At 36.7% G+C, this 16,330-nt stretch overlaps 1 protein-coding gene across 12 annotated transcripts in view; it reads left to right on the forward strand.

Moving 5' to 3' along the window:
* Window positions 1–12,252, forward strand: part of dock4 (dedicator of cytokinesis 4) — a 329,858-nt gene extending 317,606 nt beyond the window's left edge. For 10 of the 12 annotated variants that reach the window (XM_062982447.1, XM_062982448.1, XM_062982450.1 and 7 more), the window contains 4 exons: window positions 1,696–1,768; window positions 2,145–2,258; window positions 3,603–3,664; window positions 5,231–12,252. In XM_062982447.1, the coding sequence (XP_062838517.1) occupies window positions 1,696–1,768; window positions 2,145–2,258; window positions 3,603–3,664; window positions 5,231–5,656 (675 nt within the window). In that variant the 3' untranslated portion in view covers window positions 5,657–12,252. Of the gene's footprint in view, window positions 1–1,695; window positions 1,769–2,144; window positions 2,259–3,602; window positions 3,665–5,230 lie in introns of those variants that run through there. The other 2 variants (XR_010006703.1, XR_010006702.1) reach the window with 2 other exon arrangements.
* Window positions 12,253–16,330: the final 4,078 nt, after the last annotated feature.

Here is a 16,330-nt window from a genome sequence, read left to right on the forward strand (position 1 = left end):
TTGCCTGGTTTTTGAATGGGAGATTCTATAAGCATGGGATAGGATGGTGACTTTAGTTACCTAGTATCTACATATATCTCATCATTATCATTCCGTTTGGCTCCTATTGAACAAATGGACACGTTGGGTGATCAGACCAAATTGTCATTGTGTTTGACTGATTGCTTTCTGTTTTGAAAAAGACGCTTGCTGAGCTGTTACTCTTGTCTTACTCAGCATCTTCAAGCTGAAATGCCTCCATGCTTGCTAATAGACTAATTTGGGCTACATTTAGTATCTATTCTATATTAGCTGTAGTTGCTGCAGTCTTTTATTGTTTCCTTTTTTTCTTGAATATCCCATGTTTTCTTCTACTTATGAAGCTAATATTTGTTTTTGATATTTGGTAATTTTGCCTAGCAATCTCTTTCCACCACTTTAGTTGTGACTTTATTTCTTTTGCTTGTTCTCCTATATTTTACAGAAAAATCACTATGTTCTTAGTTCTGTTCAGTATTGTATTTGCAAACTGATTTTCAAAGCTTTGGATAGAAGTATAGACTAGACTCCAATGATCTAAAATGGACATGAGTAACAGTTTAGCGTTTGTAACCCATACATTTTTCCCCTTTTAATTTTATCTCTAGTCCTTGCAAAGGTCTATCAAGGTTGTCACCATATAAACATGTCAATCAGTTTTGTACTCCTGCACATATTAACTCTGAATTGGATTTGTGTGTCTTTTGACTCATCTTTTACAGTCCGAATTCCAAAATTGCCTTCAGAACAAAATGAAGAAATTTATTTATGTTTCCGGTGTCATTGATGAAATATTTTTTAGTCATAGACAATGCTTAATTTTGCTGCTTTTGCAAACTTGATTTGATTAGTCCACTTTGAGGAGATAGTTCAACATAAAGCAACATAAACACAATGTCAGGCCTTACTGCACCCTAGAAAAATCTTCCATTACACTGAGTCAGATGTAGTTGATTATTCTCTATGTACCCAGAATAGGATAAAGATTAATTCTGTTCAGCAAAGAAACAATTAGAGGGCTTGTGCAAAACAGAAAAACTTTTTTCCCTATCACCTTTTTCATACTTCAAGAGTTTTTATAGTTGTATTGGGATGCATACTACTCTGCTACAAGTAGGGCTGGTGCCACTTTTAAGGTTGGGCAGGTTTTTATGGGCCATGTACTATGAGGAGTGTGGCTTAATGGAGGAAAAGGAGCTTGGCTTGCTTTTTTTAAATGAAAAAATGAACCACATAGAAAACAGATATAATAGGCTTCTGGAACAATGCTTTTTAGGTTGGGGGAACACTGGGACAGAGAAATTTTGGGCAACACTTTGTCAATTCCTGTATTATAGTTTTGTTTTGTTTTTTAAGGAGGGTGGAATTTGGCCCTTTGTACTCATCTCATTCAATACATATCATATCTTTTTGTGGAGTAATTACTGCTTGTTTTTCAGCAGAGAAGAGGCTTAATGTCACTTGCTTCTCTATTTGTTGGTTTTGTCTCTAATAGAAATGATCTTACAATTTGTAGTTGGAAAATCCATGCCAGCTAGCCACATTTAAGCGGTTTTTAATTGAATATTTAATTCCTTTCTTTTTAATAGCTATCATTCCAACATTTAACTTTACTTTGGCAAAGATTGACATTTGATAAAAGTGCTGTTTTAAAAATAGATTCTTCTGAATTTTTAGAGAATTCTATACAATCATATTGGAGATGGCGCTTTGCCTAGAAGTGATCCTAATTTATCCGGTCCTGAGAAAGGTAAGTATTTGATTTTGTCATTTGTTCTTGTGTCTTGTAATATATCCTAAGCTGTTCCAACCAAATATGCAGCAATGCAGTACCATGAAAACCAAGGTATCACGTAAAGATTGTGCACACAAAAATATAAGTTATTATGGAGCATAAATCAATTTAACTGTAGTACTTCTTACTACAACTCTTGTAATGGAAACTGCAGTGCCAACATAGCTGGAAAATATCAGATTGGCGATTATAGCCATTGCCACTGTATGACATTCCAGTGGGATATTAAAACATATCTAAGTGTTCTCAAATCAGTGATATATTGACCAGCTGTTGTATGTTAACTCTCAACAGTTTGGAACATTAATGCCTATTTTCTTACTATTTTCAGCTGTAAACAGCACTCCCAGCAGCTGGAGCCTAGATAGTGGGAAGGAGGCCAGAAACATGTCAGACTGTGGGAAGCTAATGTCTCCTCCTGTGCCACCACGCCCCACACAAACTGGTAGGTACAGATAGCACAGTTTTTCTGCTGTGAAAAACGCAACCTGTTGAATGAACCCATTTCTGATTACTATTGGTTTTCCATTAGAAAGACATGCTGGTTTGAGCTCTTGAAGCTCAAGATTTAATCATAGAACATGAGTTAAGGATATGGACTCCTGCCATAATGACTGTTCAGATTTGCCAGCTTCCAATAGTTCCCAGTCCAGTAGAGAGAGAGGGAAGTCAAGCAGAGAGATAGCCAGCAAAGATAGAGACGATTTATATTAGGCTGTGACTAAGAATCTAGTAGTGGATAAGTAACTATTTCCAAAAGTGTGATTCTCTTTGTTTTATCAAAAACATTTTTTTACTAACATGCCATCCAAGTTCAGATTGGGAGGGGACACAAAAAAGTCAGGGGTGCAGTGAATTCAGCCAACAGGTCCCATGTTACTTGTGTTGATAAAATAATAGGTAAAGAGGAAAGTAAAAGCCCAGACAAAATCATTAGAATTTGTATATAATCAAGCCTGTTTGCTTGATTATATATGCCTGCGTGCGTGTGTCCATCCAATTGCCCACCCATCTTTAGAAGCCTTCCTTAACATATTGACTTCCAGATGATATTTCAAGGCCTAGGTTATTATTCACGGCTGGGCAAGATAGTTGATGGACATTGTAATTCCAACCCCGCGCCCCCCAAAAAACCCTCCAAGGCACAAAGCTACTCGATACTTGGCCTACAAAGCCCTAAACGGTTCCGGCCCAATTTACCTATCCGAACGTGTATCCTCCTATGAGCCTATGAGAACTTTAAGATCGTCTGGGGAGGCCCTGCTCTCGGTCCCACTTGCCTCACAAGTGCGGCTGGTGGGAACGAGAGATAGGGTCTTCTCAGTGGTGGCTCCTTGGCTATGGAACTCCTTCCCCAGTGACATCCGGCAGACCACATCCCTTCTGAGTTTTAGGAAAAAGGTGAAGACCTGGCTTTGTGAACAAGCATTTAATGAATGAATTATGTTGGCTTTGACTCAGTCCGGATTAAGGTTTACGTGCAAGGTTTTTGTGGACGAATGGTTTAAGTATTTTTATTGCACTGTTTTAAATGTATTTATTGTATTATGCTAAATTGATTGTTTTAATTGCCTATATTTTATTTTTTATACTATATACGGCATTGAATTTTGCCAGATTGTGAGCCGCCCTGAGTCCCTTCGGGTGAGAAGGGCGGCATAGAAATGATGGAAATAAATAAATAAATAATACAAGCAGTATTTCCTTTATGTTAATATTACGGAATATCATATTTCTGAGTAAAGAAAAGTAAAAGTTAACTGATTCATCCAAACCTCTTTTTTTACAGCATCACCAGCTCGACACCTAACCTCAGTTTCCCCCTCTCCTGCTGGAAGATCTCCAATGAAGGTATTGGCCTGTTTTTCTTGGATTTTGAACTATACTGGCTGTTTAGAACTCTTCCTTTTTCACTTTTGTGGAAGGTGGCTTTCTTTCTCTGCTATAATATTGACACACATTTCTTATATACATACTACCTGAAGTGAGAGAAACACTGGCAGGCATATATCCATGAATTCCCCTGAGCTCCAAAAGCATGCAGAATGGATGGCAGCTATTCAGAAAATGTAGGTCCAAATCCTACTGGTTGGTGGATCCCTGGATTATGACTTTCCTTAGTTGTGTTGGTGTTTTAGCTGAACAACAAACATATGCTTGATCAACTGAAATTAATATAGCTAAAGGTCTTTGTGTTGAAACAGAAGAAAGTAAATCATGTTAAACTTGGATTCATGTGGACCTTAGAACCACAAATAATTCAGGCAACTCAAAGAACATAGTCCATTATACTGAGCAAGAAATGAAAAAAAAAAAACATTTGTCAAGTGTATGTCCGTCTAAGGGAATCATTGGATTGGATACTCAATCCATCACAGATTCCATTCATACATTATAAATAATAATAAAACTTTATTTATACCTCACCACCATCTCTCTGAAGGGACTCGGGATGGCTCACAAAAAGCACTGATTTTACTGATTTTTACTGTGGCATGGGAAAAGACATAAATCGCGTTCCCCCATATCATGAATGTTAGCTAAGGGTATCAAATTAAATTCAGAAGAAATAATCTTTTGGTCTTGCCTCAACTATTTGTTTGCAAAGTTTGTTGTAATGTTAATTATCACATTGAACTATCCTTTCAGTGAGGAGTGCCAACCTAATATCTGTTTATTGGCATTACTTATCCTATACTCTTGAAAGCCATAACTTTAGGGAGGTAGAGGACTAGTACAGTGTAATGGTTTAAGCATTTGGACTATGACTCTGGAGACCAGGGTTCAGTCTTGGCAACTCAATATGTGACCTTTGAGAAGTCATACCCTGTTGGCCTCAGAGGGAGAAAAAGACAAAAAGATTTTAACAAATCTTGCATGGAAAATCCTGCCTTAGGTTCACCATACTCAGAAATGACTTGAAGGCACAGGACAACAACAAAGATTTGAAATATAAAAATCTGTCATGTAAGTACTCATGCTTGGCATTAGAGGGCAGAATGCTATCACTTCTGTGACTGAATGTACTGGGTTTTGAGGTTTTAGAAGTTTTACAGTTTGGCAAGTGAATACATGCATATGTGTAAACAGTAGCACCATTCAGTTTTTGGTTTAGAACAGTGGTTCCTAACCTGGGGTCCCCAGATGTTTTTGGGCTTCAATTCCCAGAAATCTTAACAGCTGGTAAACTGGCTGGGATTTCTGGGAGTTGTAGGCCAAAAACATCTGGGGACCTCAGGTTGAGAGCCACTGGTTTAGAAGATATGAAATCTTTGTTTCCAAATACAGTTGTACAGAAGTAAATGATTGTTTATCCATATGTATTGGTATGTTACTGCAAAAAATACTTCTTGCCCTTCTGCATATGTTTGCTTTAATTTCTTCTGTGTCTATTATTATCATTATTATTTTATCCAGAACTGTGGACAATCGTTTACTCCATCTCCTGTGGACTACCATTCCTCCGGACTCATCTCTAACTCCCCAGTCTTGTCAGGAAGTTACAGCAGCGGTATCTCCTCACTTAGTCGATGTAGCACATCGGAAACGTCTGGCTTTGAAAGTCACATCATTGACCACTCGATACCAGTTTCTAACTGCAATATTTCTGAAGAACCAGTGAGAAAAGAAAGTAAGACTCCGCCACCTTATAGCGTGTATGAACGGACACTGAAGCGCCCCGTCCCACTACCTCACAGTCTTACCATCCCAATTCCTACGGATCCACCAGCACTGCCCCCCAAACCCCTCTTGGTCCGACCGAACAACCTGGAAAATAGTAACAAGAGAACTGAACAGGTCCCACGTCCCAGGCCGCTGCCACGAAAAGTGTCCCAATTATAGAAAGAAAGAAAAAGAAGAAGGAAGGAAAGGAAGAAAAGAGAAGCTAGAATGTCATTTTTGTAATGACAAGTGGAAAAGAAAACCACATCTAATATAGGCACTTTAATATTTTTCACAAAAATACTTTACAGTGGTTTTTTAATTGCTTAATATTATGTTGCACATTTTGGTTAAATGACAATATTAACCCAGAATGCAAGATGTTATAGAAACAGGGAAAAAGACTGAGATAATTACCTTAGTATTAAGTACTGGAAAACCGGATGCATATTCATTTGAATGAGCTTGTTTTTTCCTCCCAAATGTAATTTAATCAAAACTATACTTCTCTTCCATAACCCCTTGTTTATATGATGCTGTACTTTTTAGAGCATGCAAAGTAGTATGGTTTAAACTAAGTATATTAAAAGGCTCCTGTAATAAGATATGATTTCTAAATTTTTGCAAATAGTTTGAAAGCTCTTCTCTTTTGAGCCTGCTAATTCATGTACACAAACAAAAGTGATGATAAGTCAAATCATCAGATTACAATATTTAAAAGACATTGTTGTATCTGATTTCATGAAACAAAGTTCCTTCTTTCTAAGAACATATTCCTGCATTTTATTAAATGTATTGATATACATTTTCAGATTTTCTTTTTTGTTTAAGGAGAAAAGTTTAGCACTATGCTATTGATTTGTCTATGTGAGTCGCACAATTTCATCAGAACTTACTTTAATTTTCTTGAGGTGCAATTTACTTCACAGTTCCATATAGCTGATAAAATAGAATAGAATTTGGTTGCTGAATCTGTACCCAACATAAAGGTTCATTTAAGAAAAGCACCTTTTGTTTCAAGACAGGAAATTAATTCTTGAGTTATTCTTGTGGTTCAAATGTCTGTGTCCATTAGGGAACCAATAAATGACCATTGCCAGTGCTGGAAACGAAGTGTAAAGAATTGAGATAATTGTGTACAAATACGTGTTCATCAGATCTGACTGGAAAGCGCATTAAATGTAGGGTTCAAATAAGAGCAGTCTTAATTTTTAGAAAGGAACACGATGAATTATATTTGTTACTCAAACAGCTTTATAGCAACTTTTTTTGTCCAGTACATGACAAAAAGCTTTGGGAGCATCTGAGAAAAAGCTTTCCCCCCAAATTCAGTTCCTTCCAAGCAACCATGGAACTCATGCAGGATTTTTAGGAGGTTCTTGGCATATGCTAGTTGGCACACTTTCTCAACATAGATGGCATGCTGTGTTGATTGGTATATTTTTTCTATCTAGTGTAAGTTAGCATCAGAACTTACAAAAGGTTCAAATAAAGGGTTGTTAGTGTGGCATTCTCAATAGATGGTGAAAACCTTTGAAATATGCAGATTTAAGGATTCCACTGCTTTTCCAAGCAGATCTTCCTGTATATTTTAAAGAAGCAGCATATAATACATGCTTGCGAAGTCTACAATGATTGTTGTATATCTTATTGGAATGCAAATTATGAAACTGCTTTTAGGCATCTTGGCCTAACAGAAAGAAAAAAAATCCAGGATGAAGGAACTTTGCAGTTCTGGACTCTCAAGAAGCAAAGCCAGATCTCCCAAAGCAAAAGTACTGAGACATGGACTCTACACATTTATTTGACCCCCCCCCCCCTTTCATTAGATAGCATTTCTCCACCCTGCTGCTACCTGTTCCACATATGTACAAACAGAAAATTTGTCCATAATTAAGAAGTGCTCCATTGCGTTGGACCTGTTCCTGTACAGTGTGTTATCTGGAAGTGTCCTTGCCAGATAATATTTTCTAGGTAGAGTTAAGGTTCATCCAGACTGATTAAACAGACCAGATTGTGTTCTTGTTCTTTTTGATTTGTACACATTTTATTTATTCCAGAATATTTTCTGTCAATTCTCAGTACAATCAGAGACTTTTTATACTAGCGCCTCAGGTCATTTTATTTTAACCCAATGTAAAATAGGAAAGAACAAGAACAAAACCTGGAACTTTTCAATCAGTCTGGATGGGTCTAGAATGCTCCTGTAGAGCCTTTCAGAAACTCATGTTCAGTTGTAGGACTGTCAAAACTTAAAACAACTTGGTTTCCCCATATATGTACTGTTTCTGATATCCTAATGTATGACCTGTCATTTTCAGTCATACCATGATAAAGTTATCTCCCTGTTTTGTTGGGAAGCTTGTGTTGATTTAACCGTTCGCCTTGTTCATAGCTTAACTGGAACGTAGTGACCACTTTTTATATTCCTTCATTGAAACCTTCAGCAGGTATATGCTGTTAATGGTAGCTATAGAAGTTTTCTATAATAAATGTTCAAGTATTTTTGTATATAACTGGTTAATTTTAATAAGGAGTACAGCTATGTGGGGCGGGTGGGAGGGGGGAGAAGCGAACAGTTGTGTATGCAGTATGATTGTTATAATTATGCCAAATACTTTATGTAAGTGGGGGCACAGGGAAGACTATTTGTACATATGTGCTTTTAACAATTCTGCCATATTGATTCTACAACTTTGAATGTCAGAAAAATATATTAATATATGGTGAAATATCTATGTTTAGCAAAAGTGTTTATAACTGGAAAAGGAGCATATGGATTTTAGCTTTGTACCTTGCTGATTTTGAAGTCCTGAGATTTCTTGAACTAGCTCTTGCTTTTGATCATAACATTTTGATGTGTCTGCTTAACCAGATTTTTGAAGCTCTTAGTTACATATTTATGTTTTTTTTAAAAAAAAAACAAACAAAATGGTATTGTAATTTAAATAAAGTGTCACAAACTGGATAACAAATCCACTTTCATTCCTCCCTAGTTTATACATATAGCTGAATTAGTGTGTTGCTTGGTACTTCAGCTTACTCTGAATCAGTGTTATTTGCTCCTCAAGTCCATTTAAAAATATATTCAAGAATAAGCAGAAGTTTTACTCCTGTGCACGTATTACTGATGTCTGCTAGCAGCAAAACATTTTAATGTAGTTAAATGTTTACAGATGGTTATGCTGGTTGCTGAAGAAACGTAAATACAAAATAAAATGGATTGATCATCATTGTACCACTGTTTTCTACTGAGTGCTGCATTGTATATCAGTTTGCCATTGAATTAAAGCTTCAGATTCCCTACTTGGATATAACTTGATTTCTGATTTTTGTTTTGGACCAAAAAATGAGGAAAGGATATCAACAGGTTTCTTTGCACTTTCCCTCCCTTTATACCCCAAGCTTTAACTGCATACTTTTTTCAGACATTTAGCAACAGCATATCAGAAGATAATTTTTTTTTGCTCATGAAATGGTTTAGCCCAAGGACAAGACTCTTGCCAGCTGACTGCCAACAGGACAGAATTTTTTTTTACTTCTCTCTCTCGCAGCCCTTTGTGCTTCCCAAAAAGCAGTCTCCTAAGATGGGTTTTAGTGGAAAAGCGGGAGGACCTCTCCACTATCTCCTGTCCCTCCTTGACTTCTGTGGATTCTGGGATATGTCTTAGAAGATATATCTTTTGTGGGTACCTAATGTTTTCCATGTCTCTAACAATCATGTTTGTTACTACCCTGTTTCCCCGAAAATAAGACAGGGTCTTATATTAATTTTTGCTCCCAAAGATGCACTAGGTCTTATTTTCAGGGGATGTCTTATTTTTCCATGAAGAAGAGCTCACATTTATTGTTGAACAACAAAATGAACATTTATTATATACTGTAAAGTAGTTGTCATCACAAACCAGCATAACCAGACAAACTATGAATCCTATCAAGAATTTCTTGTTACTACCATTATTTACATGTACAACAATCTATGGTACCTCTTGCAATTTAGGTTTCACAAGGTTTCCACGCTGATTTCTCTCTATTCTAGTTTCAATGTAGTCATGAATGATGAATAATATAATATACTATAATAATAATATGATAATATAATAATAATATAATGATATACAATATATTAATGAGATAATATAATATAGGATATAATAATAACAGAAAATGATAATATGGTATTAATAGGATAATATAATAATGGGATATAATAACAGAATAGCATAATAATATAATAATAATAGGATAATATAATAGAATAATAGAATGGAATAGAATGATATAAAATATATTAATAGGATAATATAAAATGGAATATAATAATAACAGAATATGCTAATAATAATAAAATAATAAAATAATATAATAGAATAATAGTATAGAATATAATGATATAAAATATATTAATAGGGTAATATAAAATGGAATTTAATAATAACAGAATAATAATATAATAATATGAAAATATAATAGAATAATAATAGAATAATAATATGATATAATAATAGTAGAAAAATATAATATAATGATTTAAAATATATTAATAGGATAATATAATAATGGGATATAATAATAGTAACAGAATATGATGATAATAATATGGCAATAGAATAATAGTATAAAATAATCAGTTTCATGGCATAGGATAGGAAGATGAGAGGAGAATCCCAATGCGTCCTGTACCTTTAAGGAGCAAAAGCAGCAGGACGAAAGCCCTCTTCCTTCCCTCCCTCCCACCCTCCCTTGCCCTGGCTCCAGGAGCCAATCAGAAGCCTCAGGGAAGCAAGGCAGCATGGCCAGGAGGGAGACGGAAGGAAGGAAGAAACGGCAGCGCAGCAGCAGCCACGGAAGGTTCTTCAAGCCTCGGCTGGGGGACAGGCAAGGAAAGGCAAGGCAGGGAGGGAGGGAGGGAGGCACAGAAAGCAAGCACTTTCCCTTCCTCCCTCCGGTGTATGAATGAGTGCTGCTTCTGCCCTGCAGCCATGCTTCCCAATGGAACTCTGCTGCAGCCTCAGTTGCTAGGTCTTACTTTCAGGGGAGGCCTTATATTTGGCAATCCCCCCAAACCCTTGCTAGGTCTTATTCTTTGGGGAGGTCTTATTTTCGGGGAAACACGGTAGGTGACACAATTACTTCATTTGCATTGTAGCACTAAGATAGCATTTATCATTGCATGGCTGAATGGTGGCAAATTGTATAGAATGAGTGTACATATCATCATAAGCACACATGTTTATTTATAGATAACTGAAACTCACACCCAGAGCAAATATTTTATGCTTAATTCTACCCACCCTCAATTTTGCCAACTTGGCAATTAGCTGTCCTTGCTTGCATTGCATCAGTAGGTAGTGTGGAAAAGTGTGTGTGTATGAGGGTGACACAAATATTTGTGCAATTTTAGCTTAGTTGTGCTTATAAAGCTTTTATTGATCTTTTAATACACAAGCACACAGAAATACAACAGCAGTTGAAGAAATGGGAGAACATGTAACAAGCATTAAAGTTTAACTTACAATACTCTTTATATAATAAATATAACAAACATTAAAGTTTGACATTCCCTCTAAAATGATTTAACATTGTGGTGAATGTTGCTTGGCTTCTACTTTGACTTACAGGCAGTCCCTGAGTTACAAACTTACTTACAAATGACACGTAGTTAAGAAATAAAACCCTCGGAAGGGAAATTCACTCCTGAAAGAATGAAAAGGTGTCTCAACTGAAGCTTTCTCACCAATCCTCATTTCAAAATCCTATTATCACAGGGACAGAAAGTGAAGTCTTAACCTTTCTCGATGCTATCCAAAGCTATAGACAGATTTGGCTGGAGTTATATTTAAAAATGTACCTGTTACAACTTACATACAAATGCAACTTAAGAACAAACCTACAGAACCTATCTTGTTTGTAACTTGGGGACTGCCTGCATTAGCTTGATCAGGAGGTATTTACTTCTGTTTGTAGCAGAGTACACATTTCTTCCTCCCTCTAAAAGTCTAGAAATTGTATTTGTTTTCTCCATCCCAAAACCTTTTATATATTCCCAGGCTTTACACAGGGTGAGATATTGCATCCTTGATACTAGATTGGATATATTTATAAATAATATAAACGTTCATATTGTCCTTCAAGCATCTATAGATGGATCTTAGCCTCTGTTTTATCTTCATGACTGTCCTGTGAGAGATGGAAATCAGGGATTGAACCAAGATCATTCAATAGCCTCTGGGCTTGCATTGGGTTTGGAAAATAGGTCTGTGACAAACCTAGTCTGGCTTGCTAAATGCTGCAAGCGCTTCACTAAGAATAAAATTGTGGGCCTTGTCATTGAAAGGAAAACAGGGCACAACAGATAAGATTATTTATCACACTATTCTAGTATCTCAACTTGGACAAGTTGTTTTTGTGGAGTAGCACTCACAGAAACCTTCAGCCAACATGGGCAGCAATTCTTCCAAGCACTGATCTTACCAGATGGTAAATATAAGTATTGCTATAAGTATGTGGAGTAGCAGGAATTCTTCCAACTATTTTTAAAATAACAAACAACAGAAATGCACTGAGGGATAAATAGGAAGATGATTAAGTATTGTGGTTTTGACACCAAATCCCAAACATGCTTTCTTTTCCAGTTATAACACACGATCTCTGTGGACCACTTGTATTTAGATTTTTAAAAGTGTATTTTGGAAAATAATATGTTGGCATCACCACCCACAGCTTGAAAGGCTACTTGTAAATAAAGCTTGTCTACAATGTGTTTCTTACTAACAGCGCTTAGTGAACTGTCTAATGATTTTCAGCATTTTGGAAAACTATCTATGTAATGTATGGGAATATTTATGTTTTTGTTTCGTAAAAATGTCCCCAAAATAACATCAGCAGCATGTTTGCATTTGAATATATTAACTGCTCCTTCGGTACCATCTGGAATGGAATGGTCTTCCTTTGACATAATGGGTTTTAAAGAACAAATTAGGAGACTAGTAACCATGACTGTAAATGACTGCTATGCTACAGTTCATGAACTATGGAAATTTCTATTGCCGACTTAAATACATGTTTTGCATCACTGATTTAATATTCATATTGGCACCATTGGTATACTTTTCATTTGCTCAGTTTATCTGAGAATCACTTGGCAGAGGGAGAAATTACACCATTCTATGACACCCTACTGCTGTTAGCAGCACTGACATGGCACCCTGCCTTACATGCCTTGCTATAAAGCAGTGATGGAATACCTTGTATGCTCCAGAGGCTTAGAAAGTATCTCTGTGGTGGAAGGCATTGTGAACATATTCCCCCAAATCTTGATCTTTAAACAGGGAGGGATGAATATATATTTCTTCTGTTACTTGTCAGTTACAGAAGTATCCCTATGGCACTTTATGACGGAAGATCTGTTTGATATGAAGGCAGTGGGGTAATGGACCCTGAGCTTCCAGGGGTGAAGCCTTGGTGTTTCGATTCGTAGGCACTTTCCACCCTCCCTGGGTTTCCCTATTTCCTTTCAGCTTAGTGCCAGTCCTCCCAGCAGGTATCTAGAGTAAGACAATTTTCACTGGGGAGAGGGAAAAGACAAAAATGGGCCATAGTGGGGGAAAATTATATAAGAAGACTGGAAAATTGACAACGTTTTGACTACATTTTGGGCTGATTTTGATTAGTTTGGTCCCCCTCAAAATTTGGATGGGGCTATTGCTTTTTGAGATGCCATACACTGGTCTACATACCCTAAAGACGTCAGATCTTGTCTGAACATGGAAGCTAACCAGGTTTAACTTTGCTTAGTACTTGGATCGAAGACTGCCAATCCATATCAGGAAGTTAAGAGGAAGAAACAAACAAAACTACCCCTGAGGATTCTTTGGCTAAGAAAACCCTGTGAAATTTATGGAGTCACTATAAGTCAACAGGTAATAAAGGCACATATACATTTTACATTGTTGGTTTCGGTATTTTCTACATGGAGATAATAAATACTGTTTCTGCATTTTCCTATATGGTCAGTAGATTGCTGACATGTATTCTGTAAAATTTTCCATCAAGAATCATTTCTAATCTCCAGTGAATACATTACAGCTAAATAGCTTATGTGGATTCAGGGCCAACTTCAAGTCACATGACTGCCTAAAATTAGTAATAAAACTGGAACCTTCATGCTCGGAAAATACATTCTAAACTAAAACAAGTCATCTAGGTATTACCCTGTTTCCCCAAAATAAGACCTACCTGAAAATATTACCTATAATGATCTTTCAGCATTTCTGAGGATGCTCGAAATATTAGCCCTATTTCAAAAATAAGCCCTAGATATAGTTCATTTAAAAAGTCAATTTGGAAAAATAAGACTGCCCCTGAAAACAATCTCTAAAGCATCTTTTGGAGCAAAAATAAACATAAGACCCTGTCTTATTTTAGGGGAATCAGGGTACACACCTTATATTAGAGGGCAATCATGTTTCAAAGAGCCCTCTAGGATCATTATTCCTCTCTAAAACAAGATTTGTAGCTATTGAACACTTTATTTCACGGAAAAATGTGAATTTTGTTGGGAATGTGATAACAGTGGTGAGCACAGAAGCTGCATCTATCCCAAGCACTGATATTTCAAGATAGGTACCAAAGGCCTAGTGATGACACTTTGTGATGTCAAAAGAGGCATCTTGGTGATGTCATTATTATGCTACAACAACAACAACAGCAACAATTCATTTGTTACTTGTCTCTTCTAACATTCAGAATCTGTCAAAGGTATACAGATGATGACATTCAAAAGAAGGACACCAACTCCCACCAGATGAGATATTATATACTGTACGCATATTCTCTAACCACTTACTTTCTAAGGCAGTGCTCTCATCCTGACATTTTCTCCCAACTCTGAGGACCAGAGAAGATACTCCAAACCCTGGTACTCAAGGCCAAGTTCTAAGATCTGACCACTCTACTACAGGTTGCAGATTCATGCACAGCAGGCCACAAATAGCTTACACAACAATGAACATTCTCCCATCTTTTCCCCTTGCTTCCCAAGAACAAGAGATTAATTCTCTACCAGGCATATTTTTACAAAGCTCTAACTATTTAGGAACCCCCCTCCCAAAGAAACAAGTTGGCAGGAGATGGAAAAGTCAGGTATATTTAACTAATTAAAGCCTTTACTCACAATGTCAGAAATTCTGCCTGCCCATAATTGATATTTCGAAATAACTCTGCTTCAGAGCAATATGCTAGTGTTGATCGTGTAATTAATGCACTAATTCAACATGTGAGATGTGACATGTTCTCACTGGATCGAAGAGAACTAAATCAGGAGACATTCATAAATGAAGAGGTTAACATGATATATCGGTCAGGACTGGGATTCTGGCTTTTGTATATTAACAGCACTTGCTTAGATGAACAAACTTTACTAATGAGCTGTAAGATCTCCAAACAGCATAGGCCTGGAGCACTAAATATTTCAGGAATGTCTGAAATACAGAAGAACAACACGATTTATATGAGAATCTTCCTACACAATATTGGAAGCTGAAATGGCTCAAAAGAATCCCAAGAATCCCACCAACCCTCAACTGGTATATTTAACAAGGGTGATGGAGAAGAGAGCAAATACCATACTCCTTAAAGCCAAATCTATTAACTCTGCTTTGAAAAAAAAATCAACTAGGTAGTACAGCACCAATGGAATTTATCATCTCCCGAAGAAGCGGGAATGTACATGATATGATAGATTTTGGTTAGGTGAAATTGAAGAAGGAGCTGGAACTAGTTTGGAGTGCACTGTAATGGTACAGGAATCTTTTGGGTAGAAGATTATGTGTGTTGGAGCATAGAAAAATAAACTTTCTAAGTTTTGCTCAGAACTCTGAAGGGGCTATAACTGACGAGTTGATGACTGAAATATGTTTCTGTTAGGTAGAGAATACACCCAAAGAGAATACACCCAACTGGTGAACTAGTCTCTTGACTCAGGTCTTAGAAAATAACTCTTGACCGAGGAGGAGGAGGAAGAGGAGGAGAAGATCCAGTTCCCTTTAAAAAAGAATCGAATTTCAGAGGCCTTCTTCACCTGGTTGAACATGTATCTGAACAATTCATCTTACATATAAGAATTCTCATTAGTGATCCTGTCTAGAGGATTGTGTGTTGTGGTCCATAAGATAAACTCTTCCAAGTTCTGTATTTGAATTGTACATGATTCCTTGATTAAACAAAATTGCTGCAGTTTCACACAAAACAATAACACTCATTAGTATAGAATAAGTGAATGAAAACAAGCCTTTGGCCCGTTTTGGTAACACCAACAGCTGTGCCGTGTTTCTCATTGTTGACTAGTGAAATAATTATATTTATCCTCTCAGTACTTTTGGCTCTGCAAATGTTCTGATTAACTAATATTATGAGAAAAATGGAAAAAGCAATTGTTTTATGAATGCCGACAACAATGGCAGAGTCTGAACATCTGCTGCTTTGAAAGAGAGGCAAGAATGGAAAAGTCATAGCTGTCCTCCTCCTACACTGTATGCCACTTTTAGGACAAATGTCCATCTGGTAATTCCACATGACTCTAATCACAATCTTCTGTAATGATATGGCTTGATTGTTTCTGCATTGGAAATGGCTTTCAGTGCCATTTGTCCTTTTACACCTCACCCACGCGCTTATTACTTGCATTTATACTTCTCAACAAACCCCTTATTAATTTTCTTGTGTTTGCCACTTTCCAAACAATGAAAGCTTTTATATTTCCATTTATAACACTCCTGTTCCTTCATTGTTCCGAAGTGGTGCCTGTAATTCTAACTCACCTATCTCATCTCTGTTCCAACTCTTAATGACCAT

The sequence above is a fragment of the Anolis carolinensis genome, chromosome 5 (genome assembly GCF_035594765.1).
Source record: "Anolis carolinensis isolate JA03-04 chromosome 5, rAnoCar3.1.pri, whole genome shotgun sequence".
Classification (NCBI taxonomy): Eukaryota; Metazoa; Chordata; class Lepidosauria; order Squamata; family Dactyloidae; genus Anolis; species Anolis carolinensis.